The following is a 19,132-nucleotide window of genomic DNA, read 5'->3' as shown; positions in this document are numbered from 1 at the left end:
CACTTGTATTCCATGAATCTACAACCTACTTTTTAAGAGGAGTGTTAAACTATCACAAAGGAAAAAGTCAACTAAGGAACTCCATTGGACACTATTCTGCATTTTGCAAAAGAGAAGGACGTAATTGGGAACTATATGATGACCTAAAAAAAAAACCAAAACACATTAGTGAAAATACTGTGGTAGCGTGTGAAGTATTATTGTACACCATCTAAGTGACTTAGTCTTTTGTTTTAACAACCTTATTAACATTTTAATTAAATTATTTTTAAGCGATTATTCATAACGTGTATATTTTATACCAACACATAATAATATTTAACTTTGGTTTATTTTATTCTTATAACAAATTATAAACCAAAAAAATAAGTACATATGTCGGAAATATTTAAATCCAGAATAAAAATAATGGAACAGCTCTTAACCTATTGCGGGAGAGGAGGTGGCGAACAAATTCTGAAAATGGTCATACAAATTCGTACAAATAACGTATAACAGGTACGTACATGATTTTATTGCTTTAAATTCCACATATTACATAACAGTCAGGTACTGTGAGTAAGTTCCTCAGAGTATGATATTAATGATTAGGTTAATACGTCAATATAGGTAATATAATAACAATTGACTAATGGAAAATCAAATAAATTATATAATAAATTACAATATTTTATATTACTTTAAAAAATAAAATATTGTATTGACAAAAAAAAAGGTAGTTTCACTTTTATTTCCAAAGATTTGAGTTGTATAATATCAGTTGGTTTAGATGCAAACTCACAGTTTGCAAAACACAAACAGTTTTTTTTCCTCCGATATAGGCTTTAGTAAAAAAGTTGAGATTTTTCAAATCTAATCCTGTAACTGCGTGTGAAGTATTATTGTATACGATCTAAGTCTTTTATTTTAACAACCTGAAGGGGGGGGGGGGGGTACACGGGAAAAATGTTTTTTTACATATTGCGGGAGAGGGGGTGGCGAACAAATTCTAAAAATGGTCATACAAATTCGTACAAATAACGTATAACAGGTTTGTAAAAGAAAAAGTTGATATTTTCAAATTGGGGGGGCGGGGGACACGGGAAAAATGGTTTTTTACATATTGTGGGAGAGGGGGTGGCGAACAAATTCTGAAAATGGTCATACAAATTCGTACAAATAACGTATAACAGGTTTGTAAAAGAAAAAATTGATATTTTCAAATTGGGGGGGGGGGGGGACACGGGAAAAATGGTTTTTTACATATTGTGGGAGAGGGGGTGGCGAACAAATTCTGAAAATGGTCATACAAATTCGTACAAATAACGTATAACAGGTTTGTAAAAGAAAAAGTTGATATTTTCAAATTGGGGGGGAGGGGGACACGGGAAAAATGGTTTTTTACATATTGTGGGAGAGGGGGTGGCGAACAAATTCTGAAAATGGTCATATAAATTCGTACAAATTGTGTTCTTGAGTTTTGAAAAATAAAATTTATGAATATTTAATTATTTATGTAAGGGGGGGCTGGAGACATATGTCCTTGGCCCCTCTTCAGTATTTTCGATATAAGTTTAGTAATAATGTCGTACAAATTCTAAAAACAGTCATATAAATTCATATAAATGACACTCAAAATATTTACATATGAATTTTTTATAATTTTCATGTTGGGGGGGCTGGCGACACGGACGTCGTGTCAAGCAAGGAGCAGTTAGCTGACATATTGACCAAGCCAACTCCACGACCAAGATTCCAAGAACTCAGGGAGATGCTGGGAATTAGATATATTAATTCTAAGTCAGGGTATATTGTTTAAGGGGAAGTGTTGAATGTAAACAACACACCCTGTATAATGTAGATTATAAGCAAATTATTCACACTGTAGTACAGAAGACGCTGAATAGACATTTTATATTTCTATAGCATATTCGTTCTATGTAGTAGCCTGTAAGACGATTAGTCGTTGTTTTATATTACGCCATATAACACTATAGTTGTTCGTATCAATTATACATATTATTATATTATTACATATATCCGATCTTATTTCATTTACCTTAGCTTCTGTATATCTGTGTACATCAACAATTATACAGCGAGTACAGGCAATAAATTACGATAGGTAATGATAACTAATTAAAAAAAAAAAATAAATTGTCAAGGATAGGTACCTGAGACATATATCAGTAGAGATAAACTTCCGATTTTGGCACACACGTTAAATTACGAAAATAATTGGACTATTTGGACCATTCGAGTTGGACTCAACGTTGAAGCAACATCAACTAGTCTATAATAAAAATTAAACTATATTCAAATAGCAAATGTAAGTACAATATTGACGTAACTTTATATTTATATTTTATTTTTTTACTGGATAAGTAATATTAGTACACAAACAATTAGAATTTTTTTAAATGCATAATATAATTTGCGATGTTTAAAAAATGTTTCATAAGATTTGCAGTCGTAAGTAATTCTTGAACAAATTTACATCGGAGTGACGTTTTATGAACCAGTTCAGGATTAAAATTATATTTTTAATTTTTAGTACCTATTATATTGAAGTTATAAAAGAAAAAATAATAGAATAGGATTTATTAAAAATAATATTTATAAATACCATAGTATACTTAAATCAGAGGTTCCCACCAACCTATGGTCCGCAAACCATACCTACATACAAAATTTAAACAAATATTTTAATTTTATATTAATTATATTATTTTAATATCTTTATTAGTAAAGGAAATACAAGCCCAAAAATCACATTAACGTATTTTTATAATTTTAATTTACTTTTGATAAAAATAATAATACAATATACATTTTTTTAATAATTGTAATTTGGGTTAAATTGTTGATAAATGTAAAACTTTTACTTAAACTTGAACAATAACAAACATTATTATTATTATATACCTATTATATTATATTATATATTATTATTATTTATTATTATAATATGTAAGCTATAAGGAATTTCACTATATTTTATTTATTCATAACCTAAATTCTGGTATTACTGCCCACGGATTAACAAACCAACCTGTGTTGGAACGTTTACTCTTTTATCCAGTGTACATAAAAAATATATATATTTAAACACGTAAACTTTAAATGCGTTTCCCTAGTTCTTTCGTCTTTTTCCTATTACATTGTCTATTTTCTTATAATCTAATTTGTAACACTGTGTCATACTGTTCTGGTGAGGAACAAGTTAACAATGTTGGCGTGTACAAACGGTGACCAAAATGCTGTTGCGGTAACTCGATTGGTTTTTAAGCTGTGTACGGAGTGTACTGTAAGTAAAAAAAAAAAAAATGTTTTTTGTTAAATTGTAACGTCCGTGCAGTTGTATACAGTTCAAAGAGATCCAGTCTCATGCCATGTGCAGAATCAACCATCTACTATCCAAGAAACTACATATCGATGTTAGGAAAGAGAACTTCAACAACATATGTGAGGTTGGATCATTACAACCTCCCATGGGGGAGAATGTTGAAACGCTATCAATAACGAAGTCGCTGCCGTTAGGTCGGCCTTCCAGCGCGCGTCAATGTAAAATATATATAATCGCAATCACCCGCGGACTCTGATCTCGACGACAAATCGCACGGGCTATGACAGATTATTATTATCTAACTGTTGCGCAATGCCGCCGGTATCGTTTTTACGTACGTCGCCCCGCCACCGTCTAAGCAGTATGCCCTGGACTTGCACGATAACTGCACGCATCTGCCGTCTGTGTCCGTCGCGTTATATTACGCGATCCGAAATACGTTTGCGAATCCGTCTGGTCGATTCGTCGGTGTTTTCGATGATATCGCATACGTTTCTCTTGAAAGCCTGTTATAACTTTTGCTGTTGCAACTAACCGCCGACAACGCCTATCGTTGTAAGCGACACCACTCCGTCATCCGTCGTCATAAAGGTCATATGCTAATGACTTGTTTATGCGCTGCAGTTCTTCCCGTTATCACGACTTCTCCATTGCTGATACCACGCCACCCACCGTCGTAACTGTTGATACTAGCACGGTCGTTACATATTTTATTATCATTATATATTTATTATCTTTTATCAATCTGTTATATCATTATTGTTGTTGTATTGGCATCATAATATCGTTATATACTCATGTGTAGCGCGTAGGATAAATACATATTCATCCATATAATATATTACATATATTGTATCACATATTTTAACTATTATTATTATTACATGTAAAATAAAGGCTTTATGCCTTCTTTGTTAAAGTACATTCCGGGTATAGTTTATTAACAGGTCGCGAGTCATCAAATTAACCGCCTTACGGTAGGAGTTTGACGGCGCAACAGTGTTTGAAACCCGTCATATACATATACCATAGTATACTTAAATCAGAGGTTCCCACCAACCTATGGTCCGCAAACTATACCTACCTACAAAATTTAAACAAATATTTTAATTTTATATTAATTATATTAATTTAATATCTTTATTAGTAAAGGAAATACAAGCCCAAAAATTACATTAACGTATTTTTATAATTATAATTTACTTTTGATAAAAATAATAATACAATATACATTTTTTTAATACCTAATAGTAATTTGTGTTAAATTGTTGATAAATGTAAAACTTTTACTTAAACTTGAACAATAACAAACATTATTATTATTATATATTATTATTATTTATTATTATAATAAGTAAGCTATAAGGAATTTCACTATATTTTATTTATTCATAACCTAAATTCTAAAATGTGTAAAAAATTGATTCTTGGCTATGAGAATAAATAAAGTCTAAAATGTATAGTGGTCTGTGACGTATCGAAAGTTCTCAAAGTAGTTCACAGTGTCAAAAATAAATTAAACCACTGATTTAAATATCTTTCAAAATAGTATAGACATAGTAATTTGTATTTTATACTCAGTTCATTCATTTTACTAATTTTAATCTCAAAATATTATCCAATAAGATATATTTGTGTGACATTGTCACTGATGTCATGAATACCTGTACGGGATCCCTTGCCCAACAATTAAATTAACTCACGATAAGTACACACTGTTAAGCATTATACATACTTTTTTTTGTATAATATGTAAATAAAAAACAACGGTCATCTTTTAAAATTATATAGATTACTTTTTCCTGTATTGTCTACATACTTCTTTTGGTATTATAAATATTAATCACATATCATACAATCATGTGTTTATTTTAATAAATACACATCAATGTTTCTTTTTATACAACCATTTATTTATGTACTGAAATACTATTGTACAGTAATGAAATAATGAAACTACAAAATATAAAATATCAATGCCCCAATGCACATTTAATTTATTATTAATTTTTATTATGAATACCTAATTTAAAAAATATTGATGTAATTTTCATGAAATTAAATTAATTTTATAATAAAAATAAATTAAATAAGCATTACCTATTTAGGGAGTTTTATTTAAATGTATGTATTATCTCATCAAGATGATTAGATTAAAAATATATTTATTATCTTATGTAGATACCTAATTATTTTATTTTTATGATCTTAACTCTATTCATATGCTAAACAAAATACCATCATTCAAAATTTGTGGACCTTAAATGATTTATAATTTATTAACAATATCAACTTTGAAATTATATATTTAATATAGTTATTTATGTATTATATAGATGAATACAGTTGTTCATAACTACTATTATGGGGGTGCTGCCCCCATAAACGATGAAAAAAAAAATAGTAAGCATGTAAAAGTAAATTATTTAACTTCAAACTGATTAATTTCTATTTTTTTTTTTTTTTTTTAGATGACAATCAACAACAAAATGTTGAAAAAATAAAAAAAAATAATAAAAAACCAAGTATGTATATTGTATACCTATTGAGTATGCTATGTGATTAATTTCACATACCTAATTTATTTAATTTTTTTTTTTTTTTTTTTTAAGAATGTAAGACATGCAAAAAGAAACATTTCGGCAAATGCCGAAAACAGGCCAATAAAAATAAAAGTTAGTATACCTATATTGGATATTAAATTTTAATTAATTAAGCAATAATTAACATGTATTTTGTTGTTTAAATCAGAATGTGATATATGCAATGTCGGCCACAGAGGCCAATGCTGGTGGCGGAATGAAAAGCCGGTAATTATTGAATTCAATAAAACAGTTTTCTGACTAGGTGCAATTTGAATATGATTATTTTAATAATACAATTTTTTAAATTTTAGAAAACAAAAATCAAGGACCTGCGAGCGGTCCTTGATGCAAAAAAAAAAGAACTGGTAAGTTTTTTTTTTTTAATACTTAAATATCACTATGCACATATCGAATATTTAAATACAATAATATTTATACTAAGTTCCTGTTAATTATAATCAAACCATGTCTTCATTTAATTTATTTATCAGTGGAATATCCAAGAGAAAAGTTCAAACTTCAGGAAATATTAAATTACTCTATAGTTAATTAAATAATAAGTATATGATAGTGCAATTATTGATATTGCAATTCAATTGAAATCATGGGCGCCCATTGGGGGGGGGGGCACTTCCCCCCTGGACAAAAAATATTATGGACTTGTAGCTCAATAAATATTACCATAATATTATTATTATCTTTATTAACTTACATTTGAGAATTTTTTTTATTTTGACACCCCCCCCCCCTAAAATGTTACCTATGGACGCCCATGATTGAAATAACTAAAATGGCTCACTTTTGGTTTTCATAATCACACAATATCAAAATACATTCCACATTCAGACTCTCAAATATTTGCAACCAAACATTAAATGTGTATTTATTAAGGATTTTTTTTGTAATGTAACTAAACAACCACCCTCTCTCCCAAAAAAAATTCTGAATATCACTGATGTTCATAAAAAAAAAAAAAAAATAGGATAACTATCAACTTCAAACACCACAATAGTGTACCACTAAAGAATATGTGTATACACTGAAGAATAAGTTTATTAAAAATATTATGTCATAGTCAAACTAAGCATTTTACTAAATGACAATTAGTCAAATAAGTTCATTTTTTATTCAATTTCACTACCAGTCTAGACATTTAGTTAAATGATTTTAAGAAATTAAAAAAATAACGATATTATCTATTAATTATTAGGTACTAATTAATTTATATATTATATAAAAAAAAAACCATTAGTGATGATAGTGAAATTATACAAAAATGTAATTTAATAAAATGTCTGATTTGACTATATGCCTATCACATATACACTATTCATAAAACTATAGTAAATAAAAAATATTATCTAATTCTGTTGTAGAACAAAGAAGAAAGCCAAATGGAGGTGGAGGACCAGGAGGTCAGGCTAATTCCTTTGAATAAAAAAAAAAAAAAAATCGTTTTAGTTTTTTTTTTTTTTTACATCCTACCTATCTACCTACATTCATCATGGATCATTAAAAAAAAAAAAAATTCTACCTATAAAAATTACAAAATTTTATAGTACCTGTTCTTATTATACGTTGACTAGTTGGTTGTGAATGAGTTGCTGGTTGAAGCAGGCAGATATGCTAGCCAGCATAACGTATGCAGACATGCACTAATAAATAAATACACTTTTTTAAATCTGCTTCCTCAGGGTTATAGGACCTGAAAATGTAGGTGAATTATGTTAATGAGTAAGTCAAAGACAAATGTGTCAAAAATTGTAACTCTCAGTGTATACCAATAAAGTTCTCGCCGAAAAGAGTATAACATTGTTAATAATACTTACCTATACATTGTGCTATTTCAATTATTGCATTGAAATGTCTAGTCCATAGTAAAGTTGCCCATAATCACATCGGTTGGAGTAGGAAATTTATAATTTATTGGCCAAAATATATTTTATTTCGACGAAAACAATTTCAATGAAAAAAAAATAATAATAATAAAATAAAAAAATCACACGTGCAGGCTACAATTAATATTCGATTCACAACCAGATTACCAGAAACCACTATTAAACAAATTAAAATTTAAAAAGTAAACATACCTTGACGAAATGAGAGGTATTATAGGTTATTATATTAAATATAATATAATATTATAAGTCTATGAATATACCATTACAATTAACTAAATATTTTGATTTTTGATAATCACAATGTAGGTACACTATAAAAATAATTTGAGCATAGCGACTGTCGGACGTCGGTGAAATATTCAAATATCACGTACCTATAACATAGAGTAATACTACTACTATATAATAATAGTACTCTATGACCTATAATGTATAAAGTTACTATAAATGTATAATAATATAACATTATTTTCGAAAATTTTAAATTACATATTGGTACCACTGTATAGATTATAATGTTCAAACCACGAATTAAAATAATATACTGGATACCCAACGAGAGGTGATAAGGAGCTCCCAAAGTGACTTTTCATGTACAAAGGACTACTAGCGCTTCAAGGGAGTTCAAAATATACTAATGTCGTTGTAATCAGGAATTGAATTATATAATATATATATTTCCTAGAAGTTTTATTAATTAATTTAATTCGTGGAATTTAAACGTTGACGGTAAATTATCTTGAAAAAAGTCGCCACTAATATGATTACAAGTGCTAGGTGTAGTTTGCAACAGCTGTTTTAGCGAGTCAATTTGGGTCCCAGAAAAATGATTGTTTGTATAGGTCGTTGGGTATCCACTATATTTTAATTCGTGGTTCAAACCACGGACTAAGCTGATATTATCCATGAACTCAACGTTTATAGATTATTCAAAATTTGAACTTCAAATGCTAATAAAAAAAAATTGTGCCTATGTATTATTATAATTTTTTAATCACTATAAGAATAACATATGAGGAACTTTGTATAAAATTTACAAGTATTTTGATAGGGCCAAAAACATTTTATCGACACTTCAAAAATATTTTTTCAGAAAAATTGAAAATTTCAGTTGTCTATAAATAGTTCAAAAAAAGTCAAAATATTTTGAAAATTAAATCAAGTAAATAAAATGCCAATCTAAATAACTGGTAAAATTTTCAAGTATCTACGACTTATACTTTTTGAATAATAACAAATATCAAAAATCGTTTGAGGCTAAACTGTTATTTAACGCGGTTTTTGTAAAAATTTAAATTTCAAACACTCATAAAAATTTTTTGTCTGAATCCGGTAGAGTTTTTTTACAGATATTTGAAGAAAAATGTATGGAGAACCTTGTACCAAATTTTCAAAACTTCGTTATAAAAGAAAAAAATTTCATGATTTTTCAACTTCAAAATTACTTGCAAATTTTCGCGTTTTCGACAGATTTCGTAAAAATTTGAACTAAAAACGCTTATAAAAAAAAATTGTGACTAACGATTTTTAATTTTTTTTAGCTACATTAAAAACAACTCATAAGGAACCTTGTATTAAATTTTCAAAACTTTTTGGTCATCCAAAAATTTTTTATCGACACTTAAAAAAAAATTTCTCAAAAAAAACGAAAATTTCAGTGATCTATAAATAACTTAAAAAAAGTCAAAATTTTTTGAAAATTTAACTATATACAAATACCACTGACATTAACATTTGGTGAAAATTTCAAGTATTTTCAGTGATTAGTTTTTGAATTACAACAATAAAAAAAAATCGATTTGGTCGAAAACTGGTTTTGCGTAAAAATTGCCGTTTTTCAGTCATTTTTTTTTTGTTTTTCTCGATTTTTTTGAAAACTATTGGAAAATGTTAACTTTTTACCTCTATAATGCACCAAGGATATTCACTTTTACATCGGAAACCACCCCCATAGTTTGAAATTGGAGCATTATTTCGACTAGTTATGCTGTACACAGACACAAAAAAAAAAAAAAAAAAAAAAAAAAAAACACACACCATTGTAAAATCAATACATTCATCACTTCGTTCAGAATCTAAAAAAAAAAAAAAAAACATACATCATTGTAAAATCAATACATTCTTCACTCCGTTCAGAATCTAAAAAAAATAAAATATACCAAACTAGTAAAATTAAAATCAAAATACTATTAAAAAATAAATGAGTTTTCAAATATAATTATTTAATTTAACAATTAACAAATTATACATTTTAAATTATTTTTAACCCTCATATATAAGTTTATTAATTCAATTATTTTTAACTTAAAGTAAAATGGAATTATATAATAAATAAGTTATAGTTATACAGTTTTTACATTTTCTCCCAAAGACTTTCATACTCAGTGTTAAAGGAAATTGGCTGCTTAGAAACACATTGAGTATGGTCAGCACTTCTTCTTCCTTTTAAAATCCAAGACTGCACATACGTATTAACATTAAATTTACTTAAAGGTGGGGCAACACATTTAATCAATCCATAAGAGATCAGACACCCGTGAGACTTTTAATGAATTTCGAGCATCGTTATGAATTATATTCATAGCACTAAAAAGTCTCTCACATTCAGCTGTAGAAACTACCAAAGAATTTACAGCTACAATAAGAGGTTTTAGATTGTTTGGTATTATAGATTTATTATCTACATATTCACGAAAACCTCTGATTGATTCTCTTTCATTTACTTTGAATATGTTTGATAATTTTTTTATTTCTTTTTCACCATACATTATATTAATTTCCAAAGGCCATTTATGAGGGTATAACACTTCTAGAAGTTGAATAAATTCATCATATTTATCAGATGTATTAGATGATGAAGACACATGAGATGATGTAAAGCAAAACATTCTTGATTTTAAATTTGCAGCCAAACTTTTATAAAACTGATTAGGATTTATTTTATTTTTATTTTTTGAATGAAGTTGAATACTTTTGAAAGTTAAACTACAATTATATTCTTCAGCTTTTTTATAATACCCATCATAACAATTTTCTGACATAGATTCAAAAATGAGAATTTGTCTCCTAATTAAATTATGAGCTTCTGGTAATTTTAAACATCTTTTTTGAAGTTCTAATGAAAGATCAGACAATTCTGTTAAAGCATCAAATAAGAGACCTAAATTTAAAACAAAATTAGTAGATGTTATTTTTGATTTTAAACCATTAAAAATTGCTTTTTCTTTTGATGTTCTAGAATTATCTTTACTACATTCTTCAAAATGTAAACAAAGGGCTTCGTAATTTCTCCAAACAGCATTAACTGATCTTAAACTTGAAGCTACCCATCTAGTATTTAAAATACGACCAATTGAAAGAAACTGCAAATCTAATTCTTTGGCACATTTTCTTAGACCATACTGGTTTTTTGGTGAAGCATTATAAAATGAATAAAGAGAATCAAAAAATAACTTGAAATGATTAATACCTGTTACTTCATTAAGAACATCATCAACAGCAAGCTCCAGTCTATGGTTAGAGCAATGCCAGATCAATAAATTAGGATACTTATCATTAAGGAGTTTTGCAACTCCAGCTTTTCGTCCAATCATATTTGAAGCACCATCACAAGCAAAACAAATAAAATTATTTATCAAATATTCATGTGAAAACTTGTGCTTGTTAAGACATAACAAAAGTTGACTAACTATGGTTTCTGATTTTGTATTTTCTAATTCAATTAAATCTAAAAAAAATGTAATTGGATCTGCATCATTTTTAATATCTGTGAAAGCTCTAATACAAACCACCAAACAAGTTTTTTTTGACACTGAAGTAGCTTCATCAATCAATATAGAAATTTTAGAATTATTTTGAATTAGAAACTGTGTAATTTTTGCTCTCATTTCAGTAGCAATGTGACTAGAAATATCAGCACAAGCATGATCACTATGTAATATGCGACCCATATCGAGTCCGTTTGACTTTTGAAGTTCAATATCATATGGTAAATCAGTGAATGGCCTTGTCTTTTTAATGATATTATAAACTGTATTAAATACTCTAACTGTACTCTCAAACTGAACAGAAATGCCTTTTGACACAGCTGTTTGCAAAATATTTTTCTCTTGAACTTGAAAAATCTCTTCACATCTCTTATGACATTCGCTGTTTTTATGTTTATGAATTTTTTTTCTTAATGATTGTCTTTTGTCTTTAACAGTCACTCCATAAGTATTCACATTACATTCTACCCATTCAATAGCAAACCTTATTCCTTGTGCTTTATAAGTGGCTAAGTTTTGAATATTTTTACAGACACTACAACCTAATTTTTGGTTCTTCACTACTAACCAGGGATATTTTGCATAAAACTTAGAGTACATTTCATTTGTCCAAACACTTGGAAAATCAAAATATTTAGAATCGCCATCAATAACATTATGACTTGCGTGGTCATCACTCTCGCTTAAACTATTTATATCACCACTAATTAAATTTGTGCAAGTTTTATCCTCACCATCATTACAAAAAGACATTTTTGATTTTTTTGCTGGAGTTTCCTCTTGGCTTGGCAAGTCTGAAGTTGAATTATTTGCATTTGAGTTAAACTTTGTTAACCAATTTAATAAAGACATGTTTAAGTATCTAATACCGTAAAATCGCACATACAAATTAGGAGTTTATGACAAATAATTAAGTGTATATTTGGCGTTAAAATTTTTAAAAATAATTAATTAATTATTCGCGATACACTGAAATACTGAATATTTTGAATTGATACAAATTATTTGAAATACAAATAATCTTATGTTTATTGTTTTTATCACAAATTACAATACAGTCTACTGCTGCTGCTCATCACCACATCAAGCTGTTGGGTAATTCCGCAGAGTAGGTTAAAAATAACTTAACTTGAATTAAGATTATACTTATACTGTTATCTTATCGACATAATTTTAGAACAAATGACTTTTAGGTTTATTTAATTTAGGCATCGTAGACCGTAGTGTAATTTAAAGAAAAAAAATACCAAACTTGTTTCTTAACAAAACTCATTTAAAAGAAACATTGGAAAAATTCCATTTTTATTAAAAACACCAATAGGTAAAAATCGATAATCAGAATACATGTTGAATACCTAATATAAAGGGGGATGTATTATTTTAGAGATAATAAGTGGAGGTATGAAAAATGTTAATTAAAAAATGTAGAGGGATGCCATCCCTCCGTATCCCCCCCCCCACTTCGACCACTGGACGTAACTTTATATTTATATTTTATTTTTTTACTGGATAAGTAATGTTAGTACACAAACAATTAGAATTTCTTTAAATGCATAATATAATTTGCGATGTGTAAAAAATGTTTCATAAGATTTATTGCTGTCGTTAGTAATCTTGAACAATTCTACATCGGAGTGACGTTTTATGAACCAGTTCAGGATTAAAATTATATTATAAATTATAGTACCTATTATATTGAAGTCATAAAAGAAAAAATAGTAGAGTAGGATTTATTAAAAATAATATTTATAAATCATTATAATTTAAATTCCTAAATAAAATTGGAAAATACAAAATATGCTTTTAATAATTTCTGTAACTAAAGCCGGGATCCCACGGCGCGTGGCGCGGCGCGAGACGCGTTGCGTGATATAGCGTGGTACAAAACACGCGCCGTGGGATTAATGTTGCTCGGCAAGTCTCGTGTAAGCACGGCGCGGCTCGTCCCTTCCCAACGATTGTCGGTTCCTGTGACACGTGCCAAAGGAAATGTTGCGCGGCTCGTCATACGACCTACGTCAATCCCACGACCTGTGTATTTAACGTGCTTAGCAATTGTTTTTTTATGTTTTTTTTTTCAATATTTTTATTTAAATTTACAATGGAATGGTCAAATGATCTTAAGACTGGTTTGCATATGAAAAAATGGCAAAATTTATACACGCAGTTGTTCAACCTCAAATGACGATAACTTCAGAGGTAAATATAATTTTATTTAGCTATAATATACATATATTTCTAAATATGATACAAATAATACAATACAATATAAAAACAATATTTTTTTGTGGCATTTTCTGAATAATTATTGAGAATTGAGAAAAACTTAAAAGAAATATTAAAAGGGTTTTTAGGTACCTACCTAACTGAGTATTTTGTTTATATTATATTAAACAAATATAAAATATAAGTTATTATAATTAAATATTAATAATATTATATTTTTTTTATATTTTATACTATTTTGATTTAAATGTAATACATAATATTTATATGCATAATATTATAGGTACGTACTTATTTTGTATTTTCAAAATATAATAATAGTTATAATAAAAAACATTTTACACCCCACTCGAATACTCGATCAGCACATAAGACCTACGGTTATATTCAAAACCAAAATAATAGAATACAATTACCGAAATTTTATCTTTTAACCGTTCAACGAATTCCACGAATTTCCTCAAAGCAACATTATTGGTTGCAAACAGATCGATCGGATACTATTTAATTCATTTAAAATCGTACGTTTGCTACATTATACGAATTAAGGACGATAAAAATGACAAGGATGTTAAGGGTCCGAAGGTTATTGTATAGTATACAAAGTCCAGATCCGAACCGCGGTCCGCCAGTTGCCGATCATTGTTGTATAGGAAAAACATTTATATTGTATTTTATTATATTTTTTTATAGCTGGGTTTTGTCAGTCATATCACTAAGTATATTTCATGTTATGTTTTTTGATACTTGTATTAGGCAGAGTTGTGCATCATTCGAATTACATTGTATTTAGATAATATATTCGAATGATTATTTCACAATTATTTGAATAAAAAATTATTCGATTAATTTTTATTGAAGACATTTCATTTGAAAATATCATTGTATAGGTATGTAAAATGCATATTAATATATAATTAACACTAATTCCAATAGTAAGTTCTTAAAAAATAATATATTAATGACTAATATTTATTGATTACTTAACTTAAAACTGTAAAAGTAATAACAATGTAGGTACATAATATATTTTAATTATATAAATATATTAGTTTAAATAAAAAAATATTAAAAAGTACCTAGTAAAATATTCAAATATAATGTAAAGTGACATTTTCTTTTTTTATTTATCATTCTGCCAAGTGACCGCACCATTCGAAACAAAATATTCTGCAAACAAATCCCTTATCCTCATTGCCTCAAGTCCTGATCTACGAGGCACTATCCTTAGTGGTACAAAAGAGGACATATCATCTTGATCATTTCTCCAGGATCCCGGACAAAATTCATTTTCTTTTTCAGAATCAAATGTTCCCGGGGGTGAATAATCTGATTTAGAAGTTTTGCTTTTCCTCAAAAAGTTGTGTAATAATACACACGTCATTGTTATATCGGTAACTTTCTGTTCGTTCAGTAAAATAGGTTTTCGGAAAACACGAAAAACAGACGATATAATTCCGAACGCATTTTCGACAATCCGTCGAGCTCTTGATAATCTGTAATTAAATATCCGTTTCATACTGCCTTTTTCATGAACTCCTGAGTATGGCTTCATCATATTTCTTCCCAATGAAAATGCACCATCTCCTATGAATACATAAGGCATTAATTCTGTTTTTGAGGGGAGTGGCTCATCTAATGGCAACATTATTTCATTTGCCTCTAATTTATGCCACAAAGACGTGTTTTTAAAAACCCCACTGTCATTTAAACGACCTTGGCAACCAATATCGACATAGGCGAACATATAGTTTGCGTCAACTAATGCCATAAGGACAATGCTAAATGTTCCTTTATAATTGTAAAATTCCGTGCCACTATTTATTGGACATTGAATAACAATATGTTTTCCATCGATTGCACCCAAACAGTGAGGAAAATTCCACCTTTCATTAAACTCGTGAGCAACCTTCAGCCATTCGTCTGTTGTTTGGGGCAACTAAAAATAATAATAATGATTTAGAATAAATATAATAAATAATAAATAATAACTATAGAATAGTATCGTGTAACAAATATTATTTATTTAATATAGTTTTATTTTGCGTAAATTTATCTCTTTATAACGAATGTAACGTTTCTGTATAACGAATAAACTATTCAATAATAAATTTTACGAAAAAAGTACAAGTAGTGTTGCATTTTTCAGCCTTAGATACAAATACAAAAAATGTATAAAACATTTTCAACTACAAAATAACATGTAAATTTTTGACATATTTCGTAAAAATTTAAACTTTAAATTGTAACCAACGATTTTTCATTTTTTTTTTTTAACTACAATAAGAACGACTTAAAAATAATCTTGTATTAAATTTTCAAGTTTTTTGGGCACGCACCCAAAATTTTTTTATCAACACTTCCAAAAAAAAAAAAAAAAAATACTTAGAAAAATCTCAGTTGTCTTTAAATAGCCCAAAAAAACCAAAATATTTAAAAAATTAACTGTACCTACCTATATAGATAACACTAATATAAACATTTGGTGAAAATTTCATGTATTTACATTTTACAGTGAAAGAATTTATGAGTTGCAAAAACATAAAAAAATAAATAGATTTTGTCGAAATATAGGTTTTACGTAAAAATTCCCGTTTTTCCGTTACTTTTTTTTTGTTTTTCCCGATGCTTTTGAAAACTGTTGGAACATTTTTACTTTTTACCTATATAATGCAAAAAGGACATAAGTAAAAATAACATATTATAATTTATAAAACATAATTACATTAATTGTATATAAAAAACAAATATAAATAATTAAAAATAAACATTAAATTCATATTATATTATTTAACATTTATCATACTTATCTATTAAATTTATTATTGAAAAATAATTAGTGAGTTTTGTATGTTTATTATTTTTATAAATTGTACTTTTTTTGTAAAATTTTCCGACCTCGTTTACAATAACGGGTTTGTTATCGAATAATTTATTTGTTATATAGAAACATTAAATTTAAATTTACGCATGATTAAAAATCAAGACCATAGTTCTAAAAAATAATTCGTTAAATAGAACATTTTGTTAAATAGAAGTTTTATTATAATTCATTAATGTTCAAAAATTGTTTTAATTCCAAAAATTATTTTTAAAATGAAGTTTTACTTTTGGTTTTTTAGGAATTATTAAATCAATCGACTGTTGATGTTATTGGAGTAGTTGAAGACCAACACGATACCGAGGAAGAAGTTAAAGAAACTCCATCGACATCAACTACCGAAAAAATGTTTAAATCACCATCCACCATAAGAAAAAACGCAAAGCGAATGACCACTTTGTAGAAATGGAAAGTCGAATGGATGAAGCATATAATATTTTAAAAAAAGCTTCGGTGGAACAAAGTCCTGACGTATGTTCGCTTTATGCTGAGCTGCTTGCAAAAAAAATGAGGAATTTTGAGATAAAACCCGCGAGATAGCTATGCACGAAATAGATAACTATTTATTTAATCTTAAATACAATAGAGCACAACACAATTATCTACCTCAAACACATCGTGACATTGGACAGACATACCAAATTCACCCATTAACAGGATTATATAATCCATCACCAAGCTCTCTAACAGAATACACGGCACCCTCACCACAATCTCAGTCATCTTCCTCAAGTTATTCGCAGTTTCACACCAACATAGAAAACCCAGTACCTGGACCGTCATTTGAACATAATGACAGAACTTATGAAACATTTGACATTTAAAATGCATAAAGAGTATAAGTATGTTACTACCTATATTTTTTTAGAATATCTTATTAATATTGTTATTTTTTTTTAACAGTATTTAAATTTGATGTTGTTGATTAGTATAGAGGAAAAATATTTATTTTAATGTTTTATTATTTACTTATTTTTATTTATTATATCTCAAGTTAAATAAGTGTTAAATTTTTTATTTACAAGAAAGAATTAATTAATTTTTTTTTTTTACTTTATATATTTTGTTTTTTATTGTGTATAGTACATTATAACACATAACTAAAGTTGGAAATATTTTTTTTTATTATCTAATTAGAAGGAAAATATTTTATTTACGAAATATGTCATTTATAAGTTTGTTGTTTTCATAATACTTATCGTTTGTATCAATGTATTTTTAAAATAATAATAATTATTAGTTACCTTAATTTCATCTTTTAATTCTTGTATTAATGCACTGCATACTTCTTGAACACATCTTGACACTGATTGTGGAGAAAATTTAAACATATAAGATAAACTAATAAAACTGTCTTCAGAAGCTAAATGTCTTAATGTAACTGCTAATTTTTCTTGGATAGGGATAGATTTTCTCATATTGGTGTCAGTTTTTGTTATTGATGGACCAATTTTATTTAACAAATATTCAAAATCTTCAGGTGACATTCGGCAAAAATTTTCAAACTTTTTTGTAGAGTTTAAAGTCAAATCATACATATTATAAAGCATATTTGTCGCATTGTACCTGGAAATTAAAATGCGATAATTTATAAAATTAAAAAATAAATACCTACTGATATTATATAATATTGAAATTGAGATTATTATTTAGATTATATAGGTACTTACTTATTTCGACTTTTATAATATTCATTCACCCAATATCGTCTTCTCTTTCTTGTCACCCTATCTTTTTTGTTATTATTTATTAAAATTTCACCACTTGCCATAACATAATATGCTGCAGCACAAATTGCAAGTTTTGATTGTTTCGTTTCCATGTTTAAATAAGTATTGATTTAAAAAGTTAAATTAAATTATTATTTAAAACACACAAGAAATAGATGTCTACACTTCGTGAGCTACAGACGTAAAATGATTGTTTAAAAAATTGAGATCGAAAATTCCTTTCCACGCCATGCCACGCCACGCCACGCCACGCCACGCGACATCTCCCGCGCCGTGGGATCGTATGGATTGCGCCCAGACAGAGACTCGCCTGTTTTTGGCGCGGTATAGACAAACCTGTGCCTCGCGCCGCGCCACGCGCCGTGGGATCCCGGCTTAAATGTGTTTGAAACCCGTCATATACATATACCATATTATATTTAAATCAGAAATTCCCAGTTCCCACCAACCTATAGTCCGCAGACCATACCTACCTACAAAATTTAAACAAATATTTTAATTTTATATTATTTATATTAATTTAATATCTTTATTAGTAAAGGAAATACAAGCCCAAAAATTCCATCAACTTATTTTTATAATTTTAATTTACTTTTGATAAAAATAATAATACAATATACATTTTTTTTATAATAGTAATTTGTGTTAAATTGATGATAAATGTAAAACTTCTACTTAAACTTGAACAATAACAAACATTATAATATGTAAGCTATA

At 27.9% G+C, this 19,132-nt stretch overlaps 2 protein-coding genes and 1 long non-coding RNA gene across 3 annotated transcripts; 1 reads left to right on the top strand and 2 right to left on the bottom strand.

The window, feature by feature from the left end:
• The first annotated feature begins 5,937 nt into the window (after positions 1-5,937).
• Positions 5,938-6,304, top strand: LOC126554566 (uncharacterized). Its single transcript, XR_007606692.1, has 3 exons — positions 5,938-6,000; positions 6,077-6,135; positions 6,222-6,304. It is a non-coding gene; the product is annotated as an uncharacterized LOC126554566 (long non-coding RNA).
• Positions 6,305-10,164: 3,860 nt separating this feature from the next.
• On the bottom strand, positions 10,165-12,430 carry LOC126554571 (E3 SUMO-protein ligase KIAA1586-like). Its single transcript, XM_050209631.1, has 5 exons — positions 11,600-12,430; positions 11,017-11,470; positions 10,783-10,971; positions 10,346-10,533; positions 10,165-10,269 (listed from the first exon to the last, which is right to left on the bottom strand). Exons 1-5 carry the CDS (start codon positions 12,428-12,430, stop codon positions 10,165-10,167), a joined length of 1,767 nt encoding a protein of 588 aa, XP_050065588.1.
• Positions 12,431-14,927: 2,497 nt separating this feature from the next.
• Positions 14,928-18,507, bottom strand: LOC126554570 (uncharacterized). The gene is made up of 3 exons (XM_050209630.1): positions 18,356-18,507; positions 17,930-18,251; positions 14,928-15,743 (listed from the first exon to the last, which is right to left on the bottom strand). The coding sequence occupies exons 1-3, from the start codon at positions 18,505-18,507 to the stop codon at positions 14,928-14,930; spliced, it is 1,290 nt and encodes a 429-aa protein (XP_050065587.1).
• Positions 18,508-19,132: the final 625 nt, after the last annotated feature.

The sequence above is a fragment of the Aphis gossypii genome, unplaced genomic scaffold (genome assembly GCF_020184175.1).
Source record: "Aphis gossypii isolate Hap1 unplaced genomic scaffold, ASM2018417v2 Contig00547, whole genome shotgun sequence".
In the NCBI taxonomy this organism is placed as follows: domain Eukaryota; kingdom Metazoa; phylum Arthropoda; class Insecta; order Hemiptera; family Aphididae; genus Aphis; species Aphis gossypii.
This window is presented reverse-complemented; position numbering and strand designations above follow the sequence as displayed.

Bases quoted from the DNA above. Each gene is read 5' to 3' on its own strand.
- LOC126554571 (XM_050209631.1), bottom strand. From the start codon at position 12,430: ATGTCTTTATTAAATTGGTTAACAAAGTTTAACTCAAATGCAAATAAT. The intron at 11,471-11,599 runs GTTTGTATTAGA...TGTCTTAACAAG, and splicing joins CAAAAAAAACTTGTTTGGTG to CACAAGTTTTCACATGAATA. The intron at 10,270-10,345 runs GTGTCTGATCTC...ACGTATGTGCAG, and splicing joins ATTCATTAAAAGTCTCACGG to TCTTGGATTTTAAAAGGAAG.
- LOC126554570 (XM_050209630.1), bottom strand. From the start codon at position 18,507: ATGGAAACGAAACAATCAAAACTTGCAATTTGTGCTGCAGCATATTAT. The intron at 18,252-18,355 runs GTAAGTACCTAT...TTTAATTTCCAG, and splicing joins TATTATAAAAGTCGAAATAA to GTACAATGCGACAAATATGC. The intron at 15,744-17,929 runs GTAACTAATAAT...TATTATTTTTAG, and splicing joins AATTAAAAGATGAAATTAAG to TTGCCCCAAACAACAGACGA.